General features: G+C 47.7%; 1 protein-coding gene across 1 annotated transcript in view; it reads right to left on the reverse strand.

The window, feature by feature from the left end:
• The window catches only part of csmd3b (CUB and Sushi multiple domains 3b), a 2,394,280-nt gene that overhangs the window by 58,113 nt on the left and 2,316,947 nt on the right, over nt 1-19,220 (reverse strand). Inside the window, exon 66 of the mRNA XM_038809755.1 lies at nt 4,567-4,740. Within this exon, the coding sequence (XP_038665683.1) occupies nt 4,567-4,740 (174 nt within the window). The remainder of the gene's footprint in view (nt 1-4,566; nt 4,741-19,220) is intronic.

Consider the following 19,220-nt stretch of genomic DNA (forward strand, 5'->3'; position numbering starts at 1 on the left):
GAAGGAGTACGCTGCACACTGTTGGGATGGCCTCAGGACGTTACCAATAGGTCCTCCGATGGGCCAAATTCCCGATAGCGCGGGGCACGTGTGCTCTCAGATTTCTTGCCATCAAAATCGCACCCTGGACCATTACTCCTCTGGCGCTTTCTCATTTGAACAGTTTTTGTGAACCCGACGTGGTGGCTGCGGACTGTGTCCAGCGCCGCCATTGTGAGGCGGGAGTCGTGCTGCTGGCTGGGAGGCTTCGGCAAGGGCAGGGGTTACTGGTGGGGCTGGCCCAGAGGTGTCCGGGGGGCACTCTCTGGCAGGTCAGGTCTGCACATGGCCGGCGCCATGTTGTACGGCAAGACCATTGCAGGTTGCTGCCGTACGCATGCGCGGCAATGGACCTGGCAATTCTCCACCCTATGTGTTGACATAGGTGCTGAATTTTGTGGGGTTTGCATTCTCGTTGGCGGTGCTATTTCCAGAGCAATTCAGGACATGGTAATGGGCCTGCACTTGGTGGGGCTGGAATTGGCACTGGCGAGCTTGACAAGCTGGAACTGCTTGGAAGCACTCCATCCCCCACACACTCTCATTCCAACCAAGAAGGTGGCTCCACAAAGAGCAGTACCACACTTTGTGGATGCGGAGCACAAGAGAATATAGGATGCGGTGGATGAGAGGCTACCGCCTGCAGTGGTTAAACGGGTCTGGGCGGAGGTGGCCGAGGCATTCAGCGCAGTGAGATTCACCAGGCAGAATGGCAAACAGTGCTGCAAGATAGGGCAGCTCAGGTGAGTCACCATCTCTGCTCCCCTAACATCACTCCTGTCCCTCAATCCTCACACCTCACCCCACTCCCATAGAAACCAATCAAAACACACCTGCCCAGAATCTCCCTCACATCTCACCCTCCACCAAACCCCAACACCTATAATGTCCTCTTTGGCTAGGTGTCTTGTATACATATGCCACCAGCTACACATCCCCTGTGTAGCTTGCCTCCATGCATCTCACCATGTCCTCTGTGTGCCCCCGAGGAAAAGACAGCCCATAATAGAAGGGAGCAGGTGTAAACCAGGTCCAGGCTCTCATCCTCACTGAGGAGAAGATGATGGATTTATTTGGGGAGGTGCAGGAGAGGGATATCTCCGAGGTAGAGGTCAGCACGCGACAATCAAGTGAGCCCCTAATGCAAAAAGATGTCCCTACAGCAAATGAGTCACGCCTCTCCCCAGACCACTCCATCCCAAGATCTCACCATGTGGCTTATCTTTGGTCTTGCAGCATCACCAACAGACCATGCCGGTCCGTCTGGGTACCTCGCCCCCAGGCACATTCCCAGCACATCCTGGTGGACCAATCCATGGACAACACCGACTCCTCGGCATTACATTCAGCTGCACCCTCCACCAGCATGAAGACTATCTCCTCAGTCGGACATTTTAGTGAAGAGGCTCCTGGGTCACCATCTGGTGCATACGTCATACAAGCTGCAGCACGTGGAGGTAGGGACTCCCATGGGAGCGAAAAGTCAGAGTGCTGCCCAATCTGAGGAACCAACTGTAGTCTGGACTGGCATCTCACTTCTGGAAAGTATAATCCTGTCACTGGTGGAGGAGCAGATGCAGAGTCAGGATGTACAGGAGGGTGTGTCAGTAACTTTCCAATGCCTGCAGGCGCAGTTGTAGGATACCTAGGCCAACACTGAATGGGTGGCATCCATAGTAGAAGCCTTGGGTCACAAAATCACCGTCAAGGTCAAGATAACAAGGCTTGGGGATCACTGCGCAGTCATGAGGCTCAGGGCAGGGGAGCCCAGTCACAGGCAGCCATGAACCGGGCCCACATCGATATTCCTGTGATGCTCCAGAGCTTTGCGCAGTCACAAAAGGTCATGACTGTGGGCATTGTGATCGTTAGCTGGGCACTGATTGACCAGGGCCAGTCACATAGAGACATGACTGAGGTGCAGAGGGTCATGGCTGAGGTGCAGAGGGACAGGGCTCACTAGCTGAGGGACATGGTTCAGTTTGTGTGCTCGATGGTTGAGGGTATTGAGACCCTGGCTGAGACTAGAGCGGGTCTCCAGGTTTGGCAGCGCCAGGTGACGGCTGAGCCTCTGGATTTCACTCCGGCCTGACCTCTGTCCCATGAAGTAGCCCGGAGGCCATTGTGTGGCCTGAGGGAGGAAGAAGCGGTGTCTCTCACATGGGGAGGAGCTGGAACACCTCAGTGCTTCTGAATCCGCCACATCTGACACTGGTGCGTCTGATAGGCAGCGGGCAGAACAGGGTGGCATCCCATCACCTGTGATACCCGAACGTCGGTCATCCAGAGGATGGCCGACAAAGCATCTCAGATCAAAGAGCGAGATATGCAGCAGGCTGCCTCCATATCTGATATGCTGTCTGGGGCCATACCCAGGAGAGGTAGGCCACGCAAAATAAGGAAGTTTGATACCAGTTAAGTTGGCATGGGTGCAGTACATAGGTTAGAGGTAGGGGTCAGGAGGCAACAACTGTATATAGTCACGAGTAAACACCTTTTCACCAACATTCTGACCTGCCTCGATCCTCTGAAGGATGTGAGGGATGGGTTTGTCAGTGTGTAGAGAAAGTGCAGGGTGGGCGGGGGAATGGGGTGGAAGGTTGGTGGAATGGATTGAACGGGGCAGGGCCCCCAAGGCAATTGAATGTTCCACTTGGGGTAGCCCTCAGCGGTGCAGGAAATGGGGCTAGAGGTGTAAAGCTGCCCTTTTGGACAGCATATCCCGTGATTACCACGTCACCTCTCTCCATCTCCATAACTGACCTCCCCCTCGCCACCGCCCAAAGAACATATGGGCCCATGAGATGGAATAGCCAAGACACATGAGAGATCACCTGGGTAGACAGTGAAAGGTGATCCTGAAGGCAGGAGTTGGATTGTGTCAAACAATGAGGAGCACCAAAGCTCACTTCACAGTGAGTCGTCATCATCCTTTGTCTCATGGACAAGATCCGCTGATACTGCCAACCCAGGGCTAACACCCTGTAGTGATGCTGATAGGATCCGCAGAGGGGGAGGGGAAGCTGGGGTGATAGGATGGAGTGAAGGAAGGAGGGACAGAGGAGGCTGTGAGCGGTGAAGGGGAAGGGGACACTCTTGGGAGGAGGTGGGGGAAGAGTATGGAGAGGTGTGACAGGGAGGTGGAGCTGCCGCTGGCCAGGCCCCTTAGTTGGCAAATCTGGTGGTGTTGAGTTGTCCCATGTGTGGCGGCTCTGGAGCATTCTTCTTTCTCCTCCAGAATGCCCCCCTCTGCTCCGTGATGTGGTGCAGGACAAAATAGGGAAGCACAATGTTTGAGACCCTCCTGGGGCTACATTGGAGCCACCAACCAGAGAGGTCCAGGCTTCAGAAGCGAATCTTGATGACGCCGATGCACTGCTCAATGATGCTATAACGGTTCTCCACGCTGGCTTGGGACCACTGGGCAGGCGTCATTTGCCAAAACCTAAGCAGGTAAACCTTGGAACTCAAGAACCAATCCCTCACCCGAGGGAGTGCCTCAACTCTGTCTGGGTGGGCTCCCAAATGACCAGTGCTGTGAATATTTTCAGCATGCAGTGAGCAGTCAGCAGACTGAGCAGACAGGTGACTAACTTCTGCCAAATGGGTGCGTTGAAAATAAATACTATAGCATGGCAGACTAAGCCAGGCCACCCTGATCCCAAAAGAGACACCCTGAATTCACAGAGCTGTCAACAAGTCGCTTCCCACTACCACTCCCGTCAGCTCTGGCAGCCACCCACCAGCAAACGGTACAAATTTTAACAATTTTTTAAACTTTGCTTCCCTCATCTCGCCCCCTCAGCGGTCAGTGCGCTCAGTCATCGCTTGTAAATACCTGCAGCAAACCAGGTCCGTGTGACTTCTGCCTGAGAGTGGCGGAGCATCGCGGAGGCCCGGAACATAGTCGGCAAAACCCGCTAATCACATTTAAATGCATGCAAATGCTCATTTTACATGCCGCCGCTGGAGTGGGGCTCAAACCTCGTTATCGTCACTAGCGAGGGACTGGAGGATGGCATCCGATTTGGTGGCAGGCGGGGACCTCGATTTTGGCCGGTATCCCAATTCTCTTCCCATTTGCGGCATTGTGAGGTGGAGAATTTAGCCCACATTTTTAAAATCTTTGTTGGCAGCCTCTGAGTTCTGAGCTGGCAGGCTGAGTGCTTGCTCTGCTCATCGTAAATTAGAGATCATTCACAATCAGTGTTAAGGCCCCAAACAACATATGTCACTCGGAATAAAATAATTGGCCAATGACTTCACCAGTGATCTGAACACATGCTCAGATTGGAATGCGAAATATGCTTACATTTTGCTCATTTGATTTCCAAGAAATAGGTCCAGATGAATTTGTACTCCTTATAATCTAACTATACATCTTTGAGATAGTATTGCAGATTATTTTTACGACAATAAAAATAAATCAAGTGTAATCCTAATTGAAACATAACATTTTTATGTAGATTTTTAAGGAATTAAACAAAGCTGTTGTGTGGTCTATATAGTGTAGAGTGAACTCTGTACCTATACAGCGGGGTTGTGAGCCACTCCAAGCCCCATCAGCTTGGCAAATCCTGGTGCTTGAGCCCACCAGGATCAAAGGGGAATTGCAGCTAAATGAAACCTCTGATTGGTAGATGAAGCTCTTTCCCTCTCTTCTTCCTTGCGCTGGCACACCAGGGTCTCCACAAAATTTTGCTGTGAAAAGGAGAAAGAGTAATAAGATGATGCATTAATTAAAAGTAGACTTTCTTCTCATGCAGTATCATTTTGACAGATGCAATTGTACCAATGAATACTTTGGAAAATGGCATTATTTTGTTTGAATTTTTCAAGCTCGTCCAAGTTTAAATCATGCCATTCGAATCAAATTCTCCCAAAGTCTATTTTAATTCATCCAGGCCTTGTTGAAATTTCATACATCAACAGATTATTCAAGTCACTTTGATTATAATCAACAGACCTATGTAAAATATTATCAGGATGCTACATTATTTTCAGTGTTAGGAAACTTAGTTGAATAAATCAAACACATGTGTAACGAATGGAGTGTCAATTTGAACCCTGTCATTAATGTGCAAATTGGTGAACATGTTCAGAGGTTGAAAAGATAGCGTGAGTTATGAATCCTTAGAACTTGATACTTGATGGGACAAGAACCCGGAGCTATGCGGGTCATATAGGCTGATCTCCCTGCTTAATGTGGATGCCACGTTGCTGGCCAAAATTTTGGCCTCCAGGATTGAAGATTGTGTGCCGGATGTGATTATGGAGGATCAAACCGGGTTTGTCAAGGGCAGGCAGTTGGTGGCCAATATAAGAAGGCTGCTCAACGTGATCATGATGCCCTTGGAGAGTGGGGAGGTTGAGGTAGTTGTGGCCTTGGATGCGGAAAAGGTGTTCGACCGGGTGAAGTGGGACTATCTAGGGAGGTGCTGGGATGATTTGGGTTCTGTAGGGGCTTTATCGACTGGGTCAGGCTGTTGTACCAGGCCCCTGAGGCTAGTGTAAGGACGAATAGGATGACCTCCGACTATTTTAGGCTGTACCGGGGGACAAGACAGGGGTGCCCCCTCTCCCCACTGTTGTTTGCGTTAGCTGTAAAGCAGTAGGAAATTGCTCTCAGAGCTTCAAGGTGCTGTAAGGGGCTGGTTCGGGGGGTGGGGGGGAGGTTGGTGAAACATAGAGTCTCGCTGTATTCGGATGACCTGCTCTTATACGTATCGGATTTGGGGCGGGGATGGGTGAAATTATGGCGACTTTGGGGAAATTGGCCGGTTTTCGGGGTATAAAATGAATATGACAAATAGTGAGATGTTTGTAGTCCATGCGAGGGGTCAGGAGGGTCGGCTGAGGGAGCTGCCGTTCAGGTTAGTAGGGGACAGTTTCAGGTACTAAGGAATACAAGAAGCGCGCGACTGGAGCCGGTTACACAAGTTGAACTTGTCACGGTTGGTTGAACAGATGAGGGGTGAGTTTCGGAGATGGGATGCACTCCCGCTGTCGTTAGCTGGGAGCGTGCAGATAGTCAAAATCATGGTCCTACCGAGAATTTTGTTTGTATTTCAGTGTCTCCCAATTTTCATCCTGCGTTCCATTTTTAAGAGGGTTAATAAAATCATCCTGGGCTTTGTGTGGGCAGGTAAGTCCCCGAGTGAAGAAGGTGGGAGAGCTTGCGCTGCCGAATTTCAGTAATTATTACTGGGTGGCTAACATAGCCCTGATAAGGAAGTGGGTGGTGGGGGTGGGGTCGGTTTGGGAACGGATGGAGGCAGCTTCGTGTAGTGGCACCAGTCTGTGGTGTTGATAACAGCACCTCTGCCGTTCCCATCGGCGAAGTACTCCACCAGCCCCATAGTGGTGGCAACCCTATGAATCTGGGGTCAGTTGAAGAGGTATGTTGGAGCAGTGGGAGCATTGGTCTGGGCCCCAATATGTGACAATCACCGGTTTGCCCCGGGGAGCTTGGAGGGGGGGTTCCGAGTATGGCGAAGGGCGGGAATTGAGAGGATGGGGGACTTGTTTTTAGAGGGCAGCTTCCCTAGTTTGATGGCGCTGGAGGGGAAATTTGGGTTGGCAAGGTGGAACGAATTTAGATATTTACAGGTGCGGAGATTTCTGCGTAGGCAGGTATCATTCTTCCCATTCCTGCCACTAAAGAGGGATCCAGGATAGGGTAGTGTCTCGGGCCTGTGTGGGGGAGGGGAGTGTCTCGGACATCTACAAAGAACCCAAGGGGGCGGAGGAGACGCAGACCGAGGAGCTGAAACATAAGTGGGGGGGAGGAGCTTGGCGGTGAGATGGAGGATGGCTTATGGGCGGACGCGTTGAGAAGAGTCAACACGACCGCAACATGTGCCAGGCTCAGCTTGATTCAATTCAAGGTGGTCCACCGGGCCCACATGACAGTGGCCCAGATGAGTAGATTCTTTGGGGTGGAGGACAGGTGTGTAAAGTGTGCAGGAGGACCAGCGATCCATGTTCACATGTTCTGGGTGTGTCCAAAACTTAGTGGATATTGGCAGGGATTCACAGACGTCATGTCCAGAGTATTGAAAACAAGTGTGCAATGAGTCCAGGAGTGGCAATTTTCGGGGTGTCAGAAGACCGGGAATCCAGGAGGAGAAAGAGGCAGATGTTCTGGCTTTTGCTTCCCTGGTCGCCCGGAGACGGATACTGCTAGCTTGGAGGGACTCAAAGCCCCCAAAGTCGGAGACCTGGCTAACTGACAATGCGAGCTTTCTCCACCTAGAGAAGATTAAGTTCGCCTTGAGAGGGTCACTGTTAGGGTTCGCCTGGAGGTGGCAACTATTCATCAACTTCTTCGCGGAGAATTAATCGTCAGCGGGAGAGGGCGGTGGGAGGGGGGTTAGGGTAGCGTAGAATAGGGGGTCAATCAGGCGGGTCTTGACGGGATGGGAGTCGGTGATTGCACTATGTTTATTGTTCTTTGTACATTGTTTTTATACTGTTGCTATTTGTAATGCCAAAAATACCTCATTAAAATTGTTTGTTAAAAAAAAGAACTTGATACTTGATTACTCCACTCCACTGCTTGCTGTGCATGACCAAGATCCCTTTTTAATTTTAAGCAGTGCTGGATTTGTTCATTAATTGCCCAGAAATGTAGGACTGGAACTTAACAGAGTACCCTTTTAATGTTATAACCATTGTCATAAAAAACAATCACTCTGGTCCAGAAAGAGAATAATTTAAACAACTGAGTCTTATTGCACATAGTAAATTGCTATTAGTGAATTTAAAATAACCACATTTAAAATGTCTTCCTTACTTTCTATCTCTTTTCCCTTTCCCTCAGTTAGTTTTCCTTTCCATAGGATCCCTACAGTGCAGAATGTGCCCATTTGCCCCATCGAGTCTGAAGTGACCCTCTGAAAGACCCACCCTATCAAGGCCCACTCCCCCACCCTATCACCGTTATCCCAATTAACTTGCACATCTTTGGAGACAAAGGGACAGTTTTTAGCATAGCCAATTCACCTAACATGCACACCTTTGGACAGTGGGTGGAAACCAGAAAACCCAGAGGAAACTCACGCCGACATGGAGAGAATGTGCAAACTCCATACAGGCAATCACCCAAGCCCGGAATTGAACCCAGGTTCCTGATGCTGTATATAACTGATCTAATTCACCTTTTTCATAGAAACATTGAATAGAAGCAGAAGCAGGCCATTCGGCCCTTCAAGTCTACCATTCATTATCTCCGCCACTATCTCTTGATCCATTTAGCCCCAATTAGCCCCATAATTAAATAGCCCCATTTAGACCTACGTCTAATTCCTCTTGAAATTACACTACATTTTGACCTTAGCTATATTCTGTGATATTCCACAGATTCACCACTCTCTGGGTGAATACATTTATCCAGACCTCAGTCCGAAAAGGACCCCTTATCCTCAAATATGACCCCCTAGATCTGGACTCCCCCATCATCAGGAACATTCTTTCTGAATCTACCCTGCCTAAACCTGTTAGAAATGTCTAAGTTTCATTAAATCCTCTCTCATTCTTCTAAACTCCAATGAATACGATCCTAACCGGTTTAGTCTCTCCTCATATGACAGTCCCACCATCCCAGAAATCAGCCTGGTAAACCTTTGCTGCACACCATCCATAACAAGAACATCCTTCCTCAGATAAGGACACCAAAACTGCACACAATACTCCAGGTGTGGCCTCACCAATGCCCTATACAATTCCCATAAAATATCCCTATTCCTATATTCAAATCCTCTCACTATAAAGGCCAACATACAATTTGCCATCTTTACTGCCTGCTTTACCTCCACTCTTACTTTAACTGACTGATGCATGAGGACACCAAGGTCCCGCTGAGTATCCACCTCTCTCAATTTACACCCATTCGAATAATAATCTGCTTTCCTATTTTTGCTACTGAATCGGATAACCTCACATTTATCCACATTATACTGCATCTGCCATGCATGTGCCCCTCATTCAGCCTATCCAACATCCGCTGAAGCATCTCTGCATCCTCTTCACAGCCCACTGTCCCACCCAACTTTGTATCATCTACAAATTTGGAGATCATATATTTTGTTCCCTCGTCCAAATCATTAATATATAATGTGAACAGTTGGGGTCCTAGCACCAATCCCTGCAGTACCCCACTAGTCACTACCTGCCAATCAGAAAAAGACTCATTAATTTCAACATTTTGCCTCCTGTCTGCTAACCTGCTTTTTTATCCACCTCAAGACATGACCCATAATCCCATGCACTTTAACTTTACATATTAATCTGCTATTTGAGACCTTGGCGAAAGCCTTCTGAAAATAAATCACATCCACCTGTTCTCCTTGGTCAACTCAACTTGTTACATCTTCGAAGAATTCTAGTGGATATGTCAAGCATGATTTTGTAAATCTATGCTGACATTGTCTGGTTATACCACTGCTTTCCAAGTGCTGTGCTTTGAGATCATTGATAATGGAGCCCAGCAACTTCCCTCTACCAAAGTTAGTCTCACTGGTCTATAGTTCCCTGTTTTCTCTCTTGAATGGCATTTGCTACCCTCCAATCTGTAGGAACCATTCCAGAGCACAAAGAATTTTAGAAAATGACCAGCAATGCATCTACTATTTCTAGGGCCACTTTCTTAAGTACTCTGGGATGCAGATTATCAGGCCCTGGAGATTTGTCTGTCTTGAATTCCATTAATTTCGCCAAAACCATTTATTTACTAATACTATTCCTTCAGCTCCTCACTAAAACTTGTGCTTCTCAGAACTTCCTATACATTATTCATGTATTCCATTGTGGAGACAGAAGCAAAGTATGAATTTAATTCCTCAGCTATTTCTTTGTTCCCTGTTATGAATTCCCCTGTTTCTGACTGTAAGGGGCCTACATTAGTTTTTATAATTTTTTTTCTCTTTACGTACCTGTAGAAACTTTTAGTCAGTATTTATGTTCCCAGCTAGTTTACTTTCATATTGTATTTTCCCTTCTTAATCAATCCCTTGGACTGCCTTTGCTGAATTTTAAGCTGTTCCCAATCCCTAGGTCTATTGCTTTTCCTTGCTAATTTGTATGCCTCTTCTTTGAATCTAATACTATCTCTAATTTCCCTTGTCAGCCAGGTTTGGCCTCATTTTGGAGATCACTTATTTGTTCCTTAAATGCCTGTCCACTGCCCTTCATTTCAATAACATTTCCCAGTCCGTCATTGCCAGCTCATGCCTCATGTAATCTTAGTTATCTTTATTGAGGTTGAGGACCTTGGTCACAGAATCAATCACCTCACTATTCGCCTTGAAAAAGAATTCTACCATATTATGGTCACTCATCCCCAAGGGCTCTCTCACAACCAGATTGCCAACTAATCCTTTCTCATTACACAACACCCAGTTCAAGATGGCCCGTTTTCTTGTTGGTTCCTCAACATACTGGTCCAGAAAACCATCCCGTATACACTCCCGAAATTCCTCCTCTATTGTACTGTGACTAATGCCTATAATATATAATCTATATGCAGATTAAAGTCACCCATAATCACATATGTTCCTTTATCACATACATCTCTGATTTCCTGCTGAACACTATTCCCAATATTACCACTTCAATTTTGTGCTCTGTATACCACCCTTACAAATGTCCACCCAGATAGATTCCACATCATCTGTACTAATATCTTTCCTCAGTATTGAAAAAAAAATTATTTAATCAACAATGTAACTCAACTACCTTTTCCTTTCTGTCTTTCCTTCCTAAAAACTGAATAACCCCCAATGTTTAGTTCCCATCCTTCGTCACCATGTCTCCGTAACCCCAACTATATCATATCCCTTTACATCTATCTGTGCAACTAATTCATCCATTTTATATCGAATGCTCCACGCATTCAGGTACAAAATCTATTGCTCGCCCTTTTAATGTGCTCTGACTCCTCACTACTATTTTTTTTACAGTGTTATTATAGGATACAGGCCCTTGATTTCTCTGGCTCTCACTTTTCTTATCCTCCTTGCGGTCTTTTTCTATTGTTCTAGATTCCCCCTGCTCTGTACCCTTACATAGGATCCCATCCTCCTGACATATTAGTTTAAACCCTCTCCAAATGCTCTCGGACATCAGTCCCCGCTCCTGCCCAGGTATAACTCGTCCAGCTTGTACAGGTCCCACCTCCCCCAGAACTGGTCTCAATGCCTCAGGAATCTGAAACCCTCCCCTTCACAGAATCTCTTCAGCCACATATTCATCTGATACATCCTACTATTTCTACTCTGACTAGCATGTGGCACTGGTGGAAATCCTGAGATCACTAACTTTGAGGTCTGACCTCAACTTTCTTCCTAACTCCCTATGTTCTGCTTTAAGACCTCATCCCTTTTTGCCGATGTTGTTGGTACCAATGTGTACTACGACCACTGGCTGTTCACCCTCCCCCTCCAGAATGTCCTGTAACTGCTCTGAGACATCCTTGGCCCTTGCACCAGGGAGGCAACACACCATCCTGGAGTCTCGTTTGCGGTCAAAAAAATGCCTACCCCCTTATAATCGAATCCACTATAACTATTGCATTCTCACACTTTTTATTCCTCCACTCTTCAGCAGAGCCAACCGTGCAACAAATTTGACTGTTGCTGCTTTCCCCTGAGAGGTCATTCCCCTCAACAGAATCCAAAACAGAATATCTTGCAGGGGAATGTCCACAGGAGATTTCTGCACTGCCTGCCCAGCTCTCTTGCTCTGCCTGGTGGTCACCCATTCCCTTCCTGCCTGTGGAGTCTGAGCCTGCAGTGTGACCACCTCTCTATATGTACTATCCATGGCACACTCTGCCTCATGGATGCTCCACAGTGTCCCCAGCAGCCGCTCCAGCTCCGAAACCCGCGCTCCCACGTGATGTAGCAGGAGACATTTCCTGCACACATGCTAGCCTCGGGCACTGGAAATGTTCCCGGCCTCCCTTCCTTAATCATTGTTCTTAATTTTTCAAGTTGAGTGGTTCAGTAGATACCCTTTAAGTCATATCATGCACCAAGGTTTCAGGTACCCCATTAACAGGGATAGAACACAAGGTCTCGCACTACGCGGATGACCTGCTTTTGTATGTGTTAGATCCAGCGGCAGGGATAGAACATAGAATATAGAACAGTACAGCACAGAACAGGCCCTTCGGCCCTCAATGTTGTGCCGAGCCATGATCACCCTACTCAAACCCACGTATCCACCCTATACCCGTAACCCAACAACACCCCCCTTAACCTTACTTTTTTATTAGGACACTACGGGCAATTTAGCATGGCCAATCCACCTAACCCGCACATCTTTGGACTGTGGGAGGAAACCGGAGCACCCGGAGGAAACCCACGCACACAGGGGGAGGATGTGCAGACTCCACACAGACAGTGACCCAGGCGGGAATCGAACCTGGGACCCTGGAGCTGTGAAGCATTTATGCTAACCACCATGCTACCCTGCTGCCCCATTGATGGACGGGATTATGAAAATCCTTGGGGAGTTTGGCCGGTTTTCGGGCTACAAGTTGAACATGGCAAAAAGCGAGATGTTTGTGGTGCAGGCAAGGGGTCAGGAGAATAGGCTGAGGAAGCTACCATTTAGGCTGGTTGGGAAAAGTTTTAGTTATCTCGGGATACAAGTGGCGTGCGACTGGGGTAAGATGTATCAGTTGAACTTGTCCAGGCTGGTGGAGCAAATGAGGAGCGAGTTTCGGAGCTGGGATGCACTCCCGCTGTCACCAGCGGGGAGAGTACAGACGGTGAAGATGACAATCCTCCTGAGATTCCTATTTATTTTTCAGTGTCTCCCTATTTTCATTCCGCGGTCCTTCTTTAAAAGAATCAATAAAATCATCCTGGGATTTGTTTGGGCAGGGAAGTCCCCGCGGGTAAAGAGGGGGTGCTGGAACGGAACCGTAGCGAGGGAGGGCTGGCATTGCCGAACCTCAGCAACTACCACTGGGCGGCTAACATATCCATGATAAGAAAATGGATGGTGGGTACGGGGTCGGTTTGGGAGCGGGTGGAGGCTACTTCATGCAGGGGCACCAGCTTGGCAGCCCTGGTCACGGCTCCCCTGCCGCTCCCGCTGGCCAGGTACTCCGCCAGCCCTATAGTAGTGGCGGCTTTGCGGATTTGAGGCCAATGGAGGAAGCATGCGGGGGAGGTGGGAGCGTGGGTCTGGTCCCCAATATGTGACAACCACCGATTTGTTCCGGGGAAGATGGATGAATGAAAAATGAAAATCGCTTATTGTCACGAGTAGGCTTCAATAAAGTTACTGTGAAAAGCCCCTAGTCGCCACATTCCGGCGCCTGTTCGGGGAGGCTGGTACGGGAATTGAACTGTGCTGCTGGCCTGCCTTGGTCTGCTTTAAAAGCCAGTGATTTAGCCCAGTGTGCAGTGGCGGGTTGTTTCGAGCGTGGTGGAAGGCGGGGGTGGGAAGGATGGGCGACTTGTTCCTGGAAGGGAGCTTCGTGAACAGGAGGGCGCTGGAGGAGAAGTTCGGGCTGGCGAGGGGGAATGACTTTCGGTACTTGCAGGTGTGGGATTTTGTACGTAGACAGGTCCCGTCCTTTGCATGCCTTCCACCAAGGGGGATCCAGGATAGGGTAATTTCCAGGGGTGAGGTAGGAGAGGGGAGAGTCTCAGATATTTATCAGGAGCTTATGGGAGCGGAGGACACAGGGACCGAGGAACTGAAGCTTAAGCGGGAGGAGGAGCTTGGTGGGGAGTTGGAGGGAGGCTTATGGGCAGACGCTCTGAGGAGGGTAAATGCAACCGCAACATGTGCCAGGCTTGGCCTGATTCAGTTCAAGGTGGTTCACCATGCCCACATGACGGTGGCCCGGATGAGCAAATTCTTTGGGCTGGAGGACAAGTGTGCTAGATGTGTGGGAGGACCAGTGAACCATGTCCACATGTTCTGGGCGTGTCCAAAACTCAGGGGATATTGGCAGGGATTTGTGGACGTCATATCCCGGGTACTGAAAACAAGGGTGGCGATGAGTCCAGAGGTGGCGATTTTTAGGGTGTCGGAAGACCCGGGAGTACAGGAGGGGATAAAAGCAGACGTTCTGGCCTTTCCTTCCCTGATAGCCTGGCGACGAATACTGTTGACCTGGAGGGACTCAAAACCCCCATCGACCAAAGTATGGCTGGCGGACATGGCAAGCTTTCTCGGCTTGGAAAATATCAAGTTCGCCTTACGAGGATCACTATCGGGGTTCACCCGGAGGTGGCAACCATTCATCGACTTCTTCGCGGGGAACTAATCGTCAGCAGAGGGGGGGGGGGGGGGGGGGGGCGGGTTGGGGAGGTTAGAATAGTGTAGAGTAGGGGGGAAGAATAGGCGGGTCTATCTGCGAGAGTGGTTCTGTTATTTGCACTGTTTTTTGTAATTGGTATCAGCACACTAATGTATATTGTTACTGTTTACAATGCCAAAAATACCTCAATGAAATTGTCTGTTAAAAAAGAAAAGAAAAGTAGAGTTCACGCCACAATCAGATCAGCCATGGTCTTATTGAATGATGGAGCATGCCGAAGGAGCCGAGTGCCCCCTCTTGCTCCTAACTCGCATACTTGTGTTTTTGTATCTAAATGCATTGTCCATTTCATTCTGTGATTTTTGAGCTGCTGCTTCTTTTCACACACTATGCCCCCACCCCCACCAGCATCCCTGTTTCATATTGTCAGCAAATTTCTCCATTTTGAAATGAGTTTCTGAAGCTAGATCACCTGCATAAATTAGAGACAACAGTTCCTATTCCAGCTCCTAGTCCTCGGAAATCCTGTTCAGTGTTACCTTTCACCCGAGATAAATCCTCGAACATGGACTCATTATTTTTGACTCTACAGCCAGTTTCTTATTTTATCTCTGCAGCTTTAAGCATACTTTATACTACTTTATGTGGAAGCTGAGTTAAATCACACAAGTTTTACCACAGTACATTTAGATTGTGAATTCCTTAAAGATTTGAGACAGCAAGGCAATCTTTTTTGAATCCTTTTGTTAACTAGCTTACTGTTGTATCGATGGATCACAAAATGTATTTGTGACAATCATTTCTAAAACTGTATGTGCCTGTGTCTGTTTTCTATTCTTTTTGAATATTGGGAATACATTAATCTGTTTTGTATCTACAAGTACCCTCTCCTCTGTCCATTACATGCCTCTTAATGGTTGTCAATGTCTTCCACATCTCCTCACTGGCCTGTCTCAGGGAAATTCAACATTCATTCCATGGGATTCATTGGCTTTGAGTGGGGAGAGGGGGTTGATACCAGCAAGAATGTTGGGTGGGGGTGGGCATTGAAGCCTCGGTGTTGCCGATGTTGAGGGTGGGGGGTCCTGAACTGTGACTTTGAGATCAGGCTGCTCCTTTTAAAGGGAGCCTAGATCTCTGTGAAGCTGGACTTGCCGGTGTGTTCAGGCCCTGTCAGCACAAAATCCAACATCCGGGCAGCGATTTTTAAAGGTCAAATTCGTGGAGCCAAGAATTCCAGACCTGACTCTGGGAGCAGAAATTTGGGCCACAGTCTCTCTCACATCCACACACTTACCAACAATTACTACCAACACCATTAAACCGCATTATTTCACGTTCAAATTTGCCTTGCCCTTCAGAGGGTTTTTATTTTCTGAGCTGATACACTACAATAAAATGAATGATTACTGATTGATTCGGTTCCACTGTCCATGTGCATGAAAAAATATTCAAACCAAGTGTGTCCCTGGAATCCTGATCATCCAAACTGAGCCTTCTAATCAAATAGGCAATCAGGATACAGAAAGATAAAACAATCAGAGTAGTAAAAAGCTGTCCAATGTTAACGCTATTTGGGAATGAATTATTTGTGGGTTGCGTACCCAATCAGCTAACAAAGGCAGGACATTGAGGCACAGATGTTGTACACCATGACCGCGAAGGAGGTCACAGGCACTCATTTAAAGGAACTCTTGGCACAAGACTGTATCAGCTGCACCAGGGAACATTGTTTTAATGAATCTGAAAATTCTGCCAGTGTGTGGTGATATAACCACTGTTGATATGTGTACTTGCAGTAGGGGGATGTATGGCTGTACCTGTAATACAGGTTCCTCCTGTAAGCCCCTGCCGGCTAGCTCCGCCCACAGGGAGCTTGTGTATAAATATGCGTGTGAGTCACTGAGATCCTATTCTACAGCTGCCGCCGGAGGAATAGCATCACACAGCAATAAAGCCTCGATTGTACATGTCTCGAGTCTTTGTGTGCAATTGTTAGCGCCACACAGTGATAGTGATTTTATTTGAACTTTCCAAGAGGATTACTGTCCTGAGAGATTAAAAGCTTTCAGGACCTTTGCCATGGAAGAAATAGCACTGGAATGGAGTTGACTCATTCTCCTGATGAATGTCAAGTGTTTATGGAGATAGTGAACAATAGGCTTTTAACTCGCTTTGTCTTTCTCCACAGATGGCCAGGAGAAGGGAGCCAGGCAATGGGGAGAGTTAAAGTTCAAGGCCCCAAAGTTTAATGATGACTCACTACGAGCTGTCCTCCTGACTCTAAATGACAGGCGGAAGATCCTAAAGCCTATTGACTATAAGAGGAGACCTCCCAGCCTGACCAAAGCAGTCTGGATGCAGGTCGCAGTGGAGGTAAGCAGCTTCGGCGTTGCCCAGCAAAGCTGAACTCAGTGCTGTAAATGTCTGAATGACCTTCAAGGGTGAATGTGTCACCATTCTGGAGATACATGTACATGAAAGGTTGTGTGATGGTTCCATTAGGGGATTGTCTTGTACGCTACCCAAATGTGTGCAGTGGCATTGATGATTACATGCTACTCTGTATTCCAATGGGAGCTATAATGCTGCAAATAGAGTTTGGATTGTCTGTACATGCGAATCAATGATTCAACAAGAGAACCACGATCATTACAATATATGTCTTTAATTTCAGGAGAAGCAGCCCACAATGCCTTGGAGAGAAGCAGTACCAGAGGCGGTTTACACACCTGGACATAATAACTCCCATTTAAGAAGTACTGCTGCTGTTGGTTGCCAAAGAATAGAGCCAAGCCATTGGTCAAGGTGAGCTAGGAAAAAGGCCCTGGGGTGGTGAGATTGCAAGAGAGCATCTTAATAATTGAAACAAGCATGTGTTTATAGGGCTGGGGAAAGTGAACATGACAGTTGATTTGCTATGAGGAATGAGGCAGTGATACTATGTGACTTTGAAAACCCACATTTATAAATGAGGATCGTGTCACTATTTTCAAAAGTGCAAAATGCAAACAGCGAGAAACACCTCACAATTGTTCCATTGCTTGCAATGAGGAAGCTTGAATTTGCACGCTAACTTTGAAGGTTGAAGATGGCCCTAACAATCCTTACTTTTGTTTCCTACACAGGTGCAACATGGGCTTCTGATGCTGTTAGCCATGAAAGTCCCACTTTGCAGAGGAAGAGGAAGCCTCAGCCAGTGTAGAGTGACATCCTTGTCCAGCGCCCAGCAGGAGTGTCGGTGCACCTTGGAAATAATTGAAATGCAAACTGGTGAAAGCACATCATTGCTGCACAATCGGCACCGCAGATGTGGTGCAGGTCCCTGACACTCCGTGCTGGAAGTAACTGAGATGCTGAGCTAAAGTATGATGACGAGCCTGTCGAGTCATCCGTAAGGCAGCAGATGCTGCACGTTCAGCATTAGGTGCATAACAATATGGCAGAGATTCCAGAGAATCTGGGCTGGACTTTCAAGAAGTCTTTCCAGACCATGAGAGCTACAATGACTCGCTCAACAGAACACATGGCTTCCTCCATTGACAGACTGGTGATTGTCATGGAGGGACAAACCTGGCAAATTGTGGGTTGGTATGACTTCTGACCTGCAGTCCATCTCTTTGCCTCGAAGCTCTGAGATCCAGAATTCAGAGCCAGGGCAATATGGGAACAGGGGAGACTGGTGTGACATCCAGCTCCCTCTCAGGAAAGCAGGAAGGGCATCAGCTGATGCCAGTGTTGGGTGTTGGGAATCAACGTAGAGGTGGGGCCTCCTGTCACTGTGCCTCTGATGGAATCAGCTTCTCCTCCGCATCTCTGCCATTGAGACACCCTCAAACGCCATGTTGACAGACGGTCATCCAGCCACTGTACATCATATTCCCACTACATGAGAATAGACAACCAGAGGACAGCCATCAAAGTCATTGTAAATCAGGGGGAATAAGGGTCAGTCGCCCATCTCCTCTGCGGTTGGCTGCAAGGGGGGAGTACCTCACTTCAGCTCCCAGAAAAGATTGAAGAAATCCTAGAGTTGTCAGGCTTGGGTGCACATGGGTGTATTTGTCACTTTATGTTATTGACTTTCAGTGCATATAAATTATTTCAACATTTTGCAGCATGCGATTACTTTATCAACTGTGTGTGTGCATGTACGGGGAAGAATTCAATTGTTGGTCTTACTTGAGTATGAAATTATGTGTATCCAAATTATTGACATGGTTCGGATGCTTGAAATTGTCCAAAATGACGAATTGGTTTTCATGTACTGGAGCAGTGCACAGAATGAACATTGGCCATGAAGATAATTTATGTGGATATAAACATATTGGAATCGTCTCATAAGAAGAAATCCCCATGTCTCACAGCAATCAAGGCACTCCCTGAGAGTGGCTTTTACATCTGGCTCAGGCAGATCAGCCTCTCCTTGCCCTGACTCCTCACCAGAGGAATGGTTTGTCTTCAATAACTCTTCCATCAAAAAGGGATCCACTCTCTGCATCTCAAGATTTATCGGTAGACTTCAAGCTACAACTCTCCTTTTGTTGGCGCTTTGGATTACTATGATCTATCAAGGTCTCTAAATCTCATGTGGAGCAGACTATGATGGACTTGCTGGTGCCATGGCGCTCATTCTATCAGTGCTCAGGTTCTGTCCTCGCAATTCAAACAGGTGTCATCAGCCACTTCTTCAGAAGGCAACCATTATCATCAAGTAGCCATCCTTCCACTAACTCTGGACCCAAAAATAACCCTGGCACCTGTGAGTGCCTGAGGATACAAGAGTCGTCGCTGCTCCCTGGGTACCTCGCACGCACCTGCACACTACCCATACATTAATTGAGTGGTACCCTTTTGGTTTATTAACACCCCTGGCTGTCCCACTGGCGCCTTGATAGCA

This window comes from Scyliorhinus canicula, chromosome 10 (genome assembly GCF_902713615.1).
Source record: "Scyliorhinus canicula chromosome 10, sScyCan1.1, whole genome shotgun sequence".
NCBI lineage: Eukaryota > Metazoa > Chordata > Chondrichthyes > Carcharhiniformes > Scyliorhinidae > Scyliorhinus > Scyliorhinus canicula.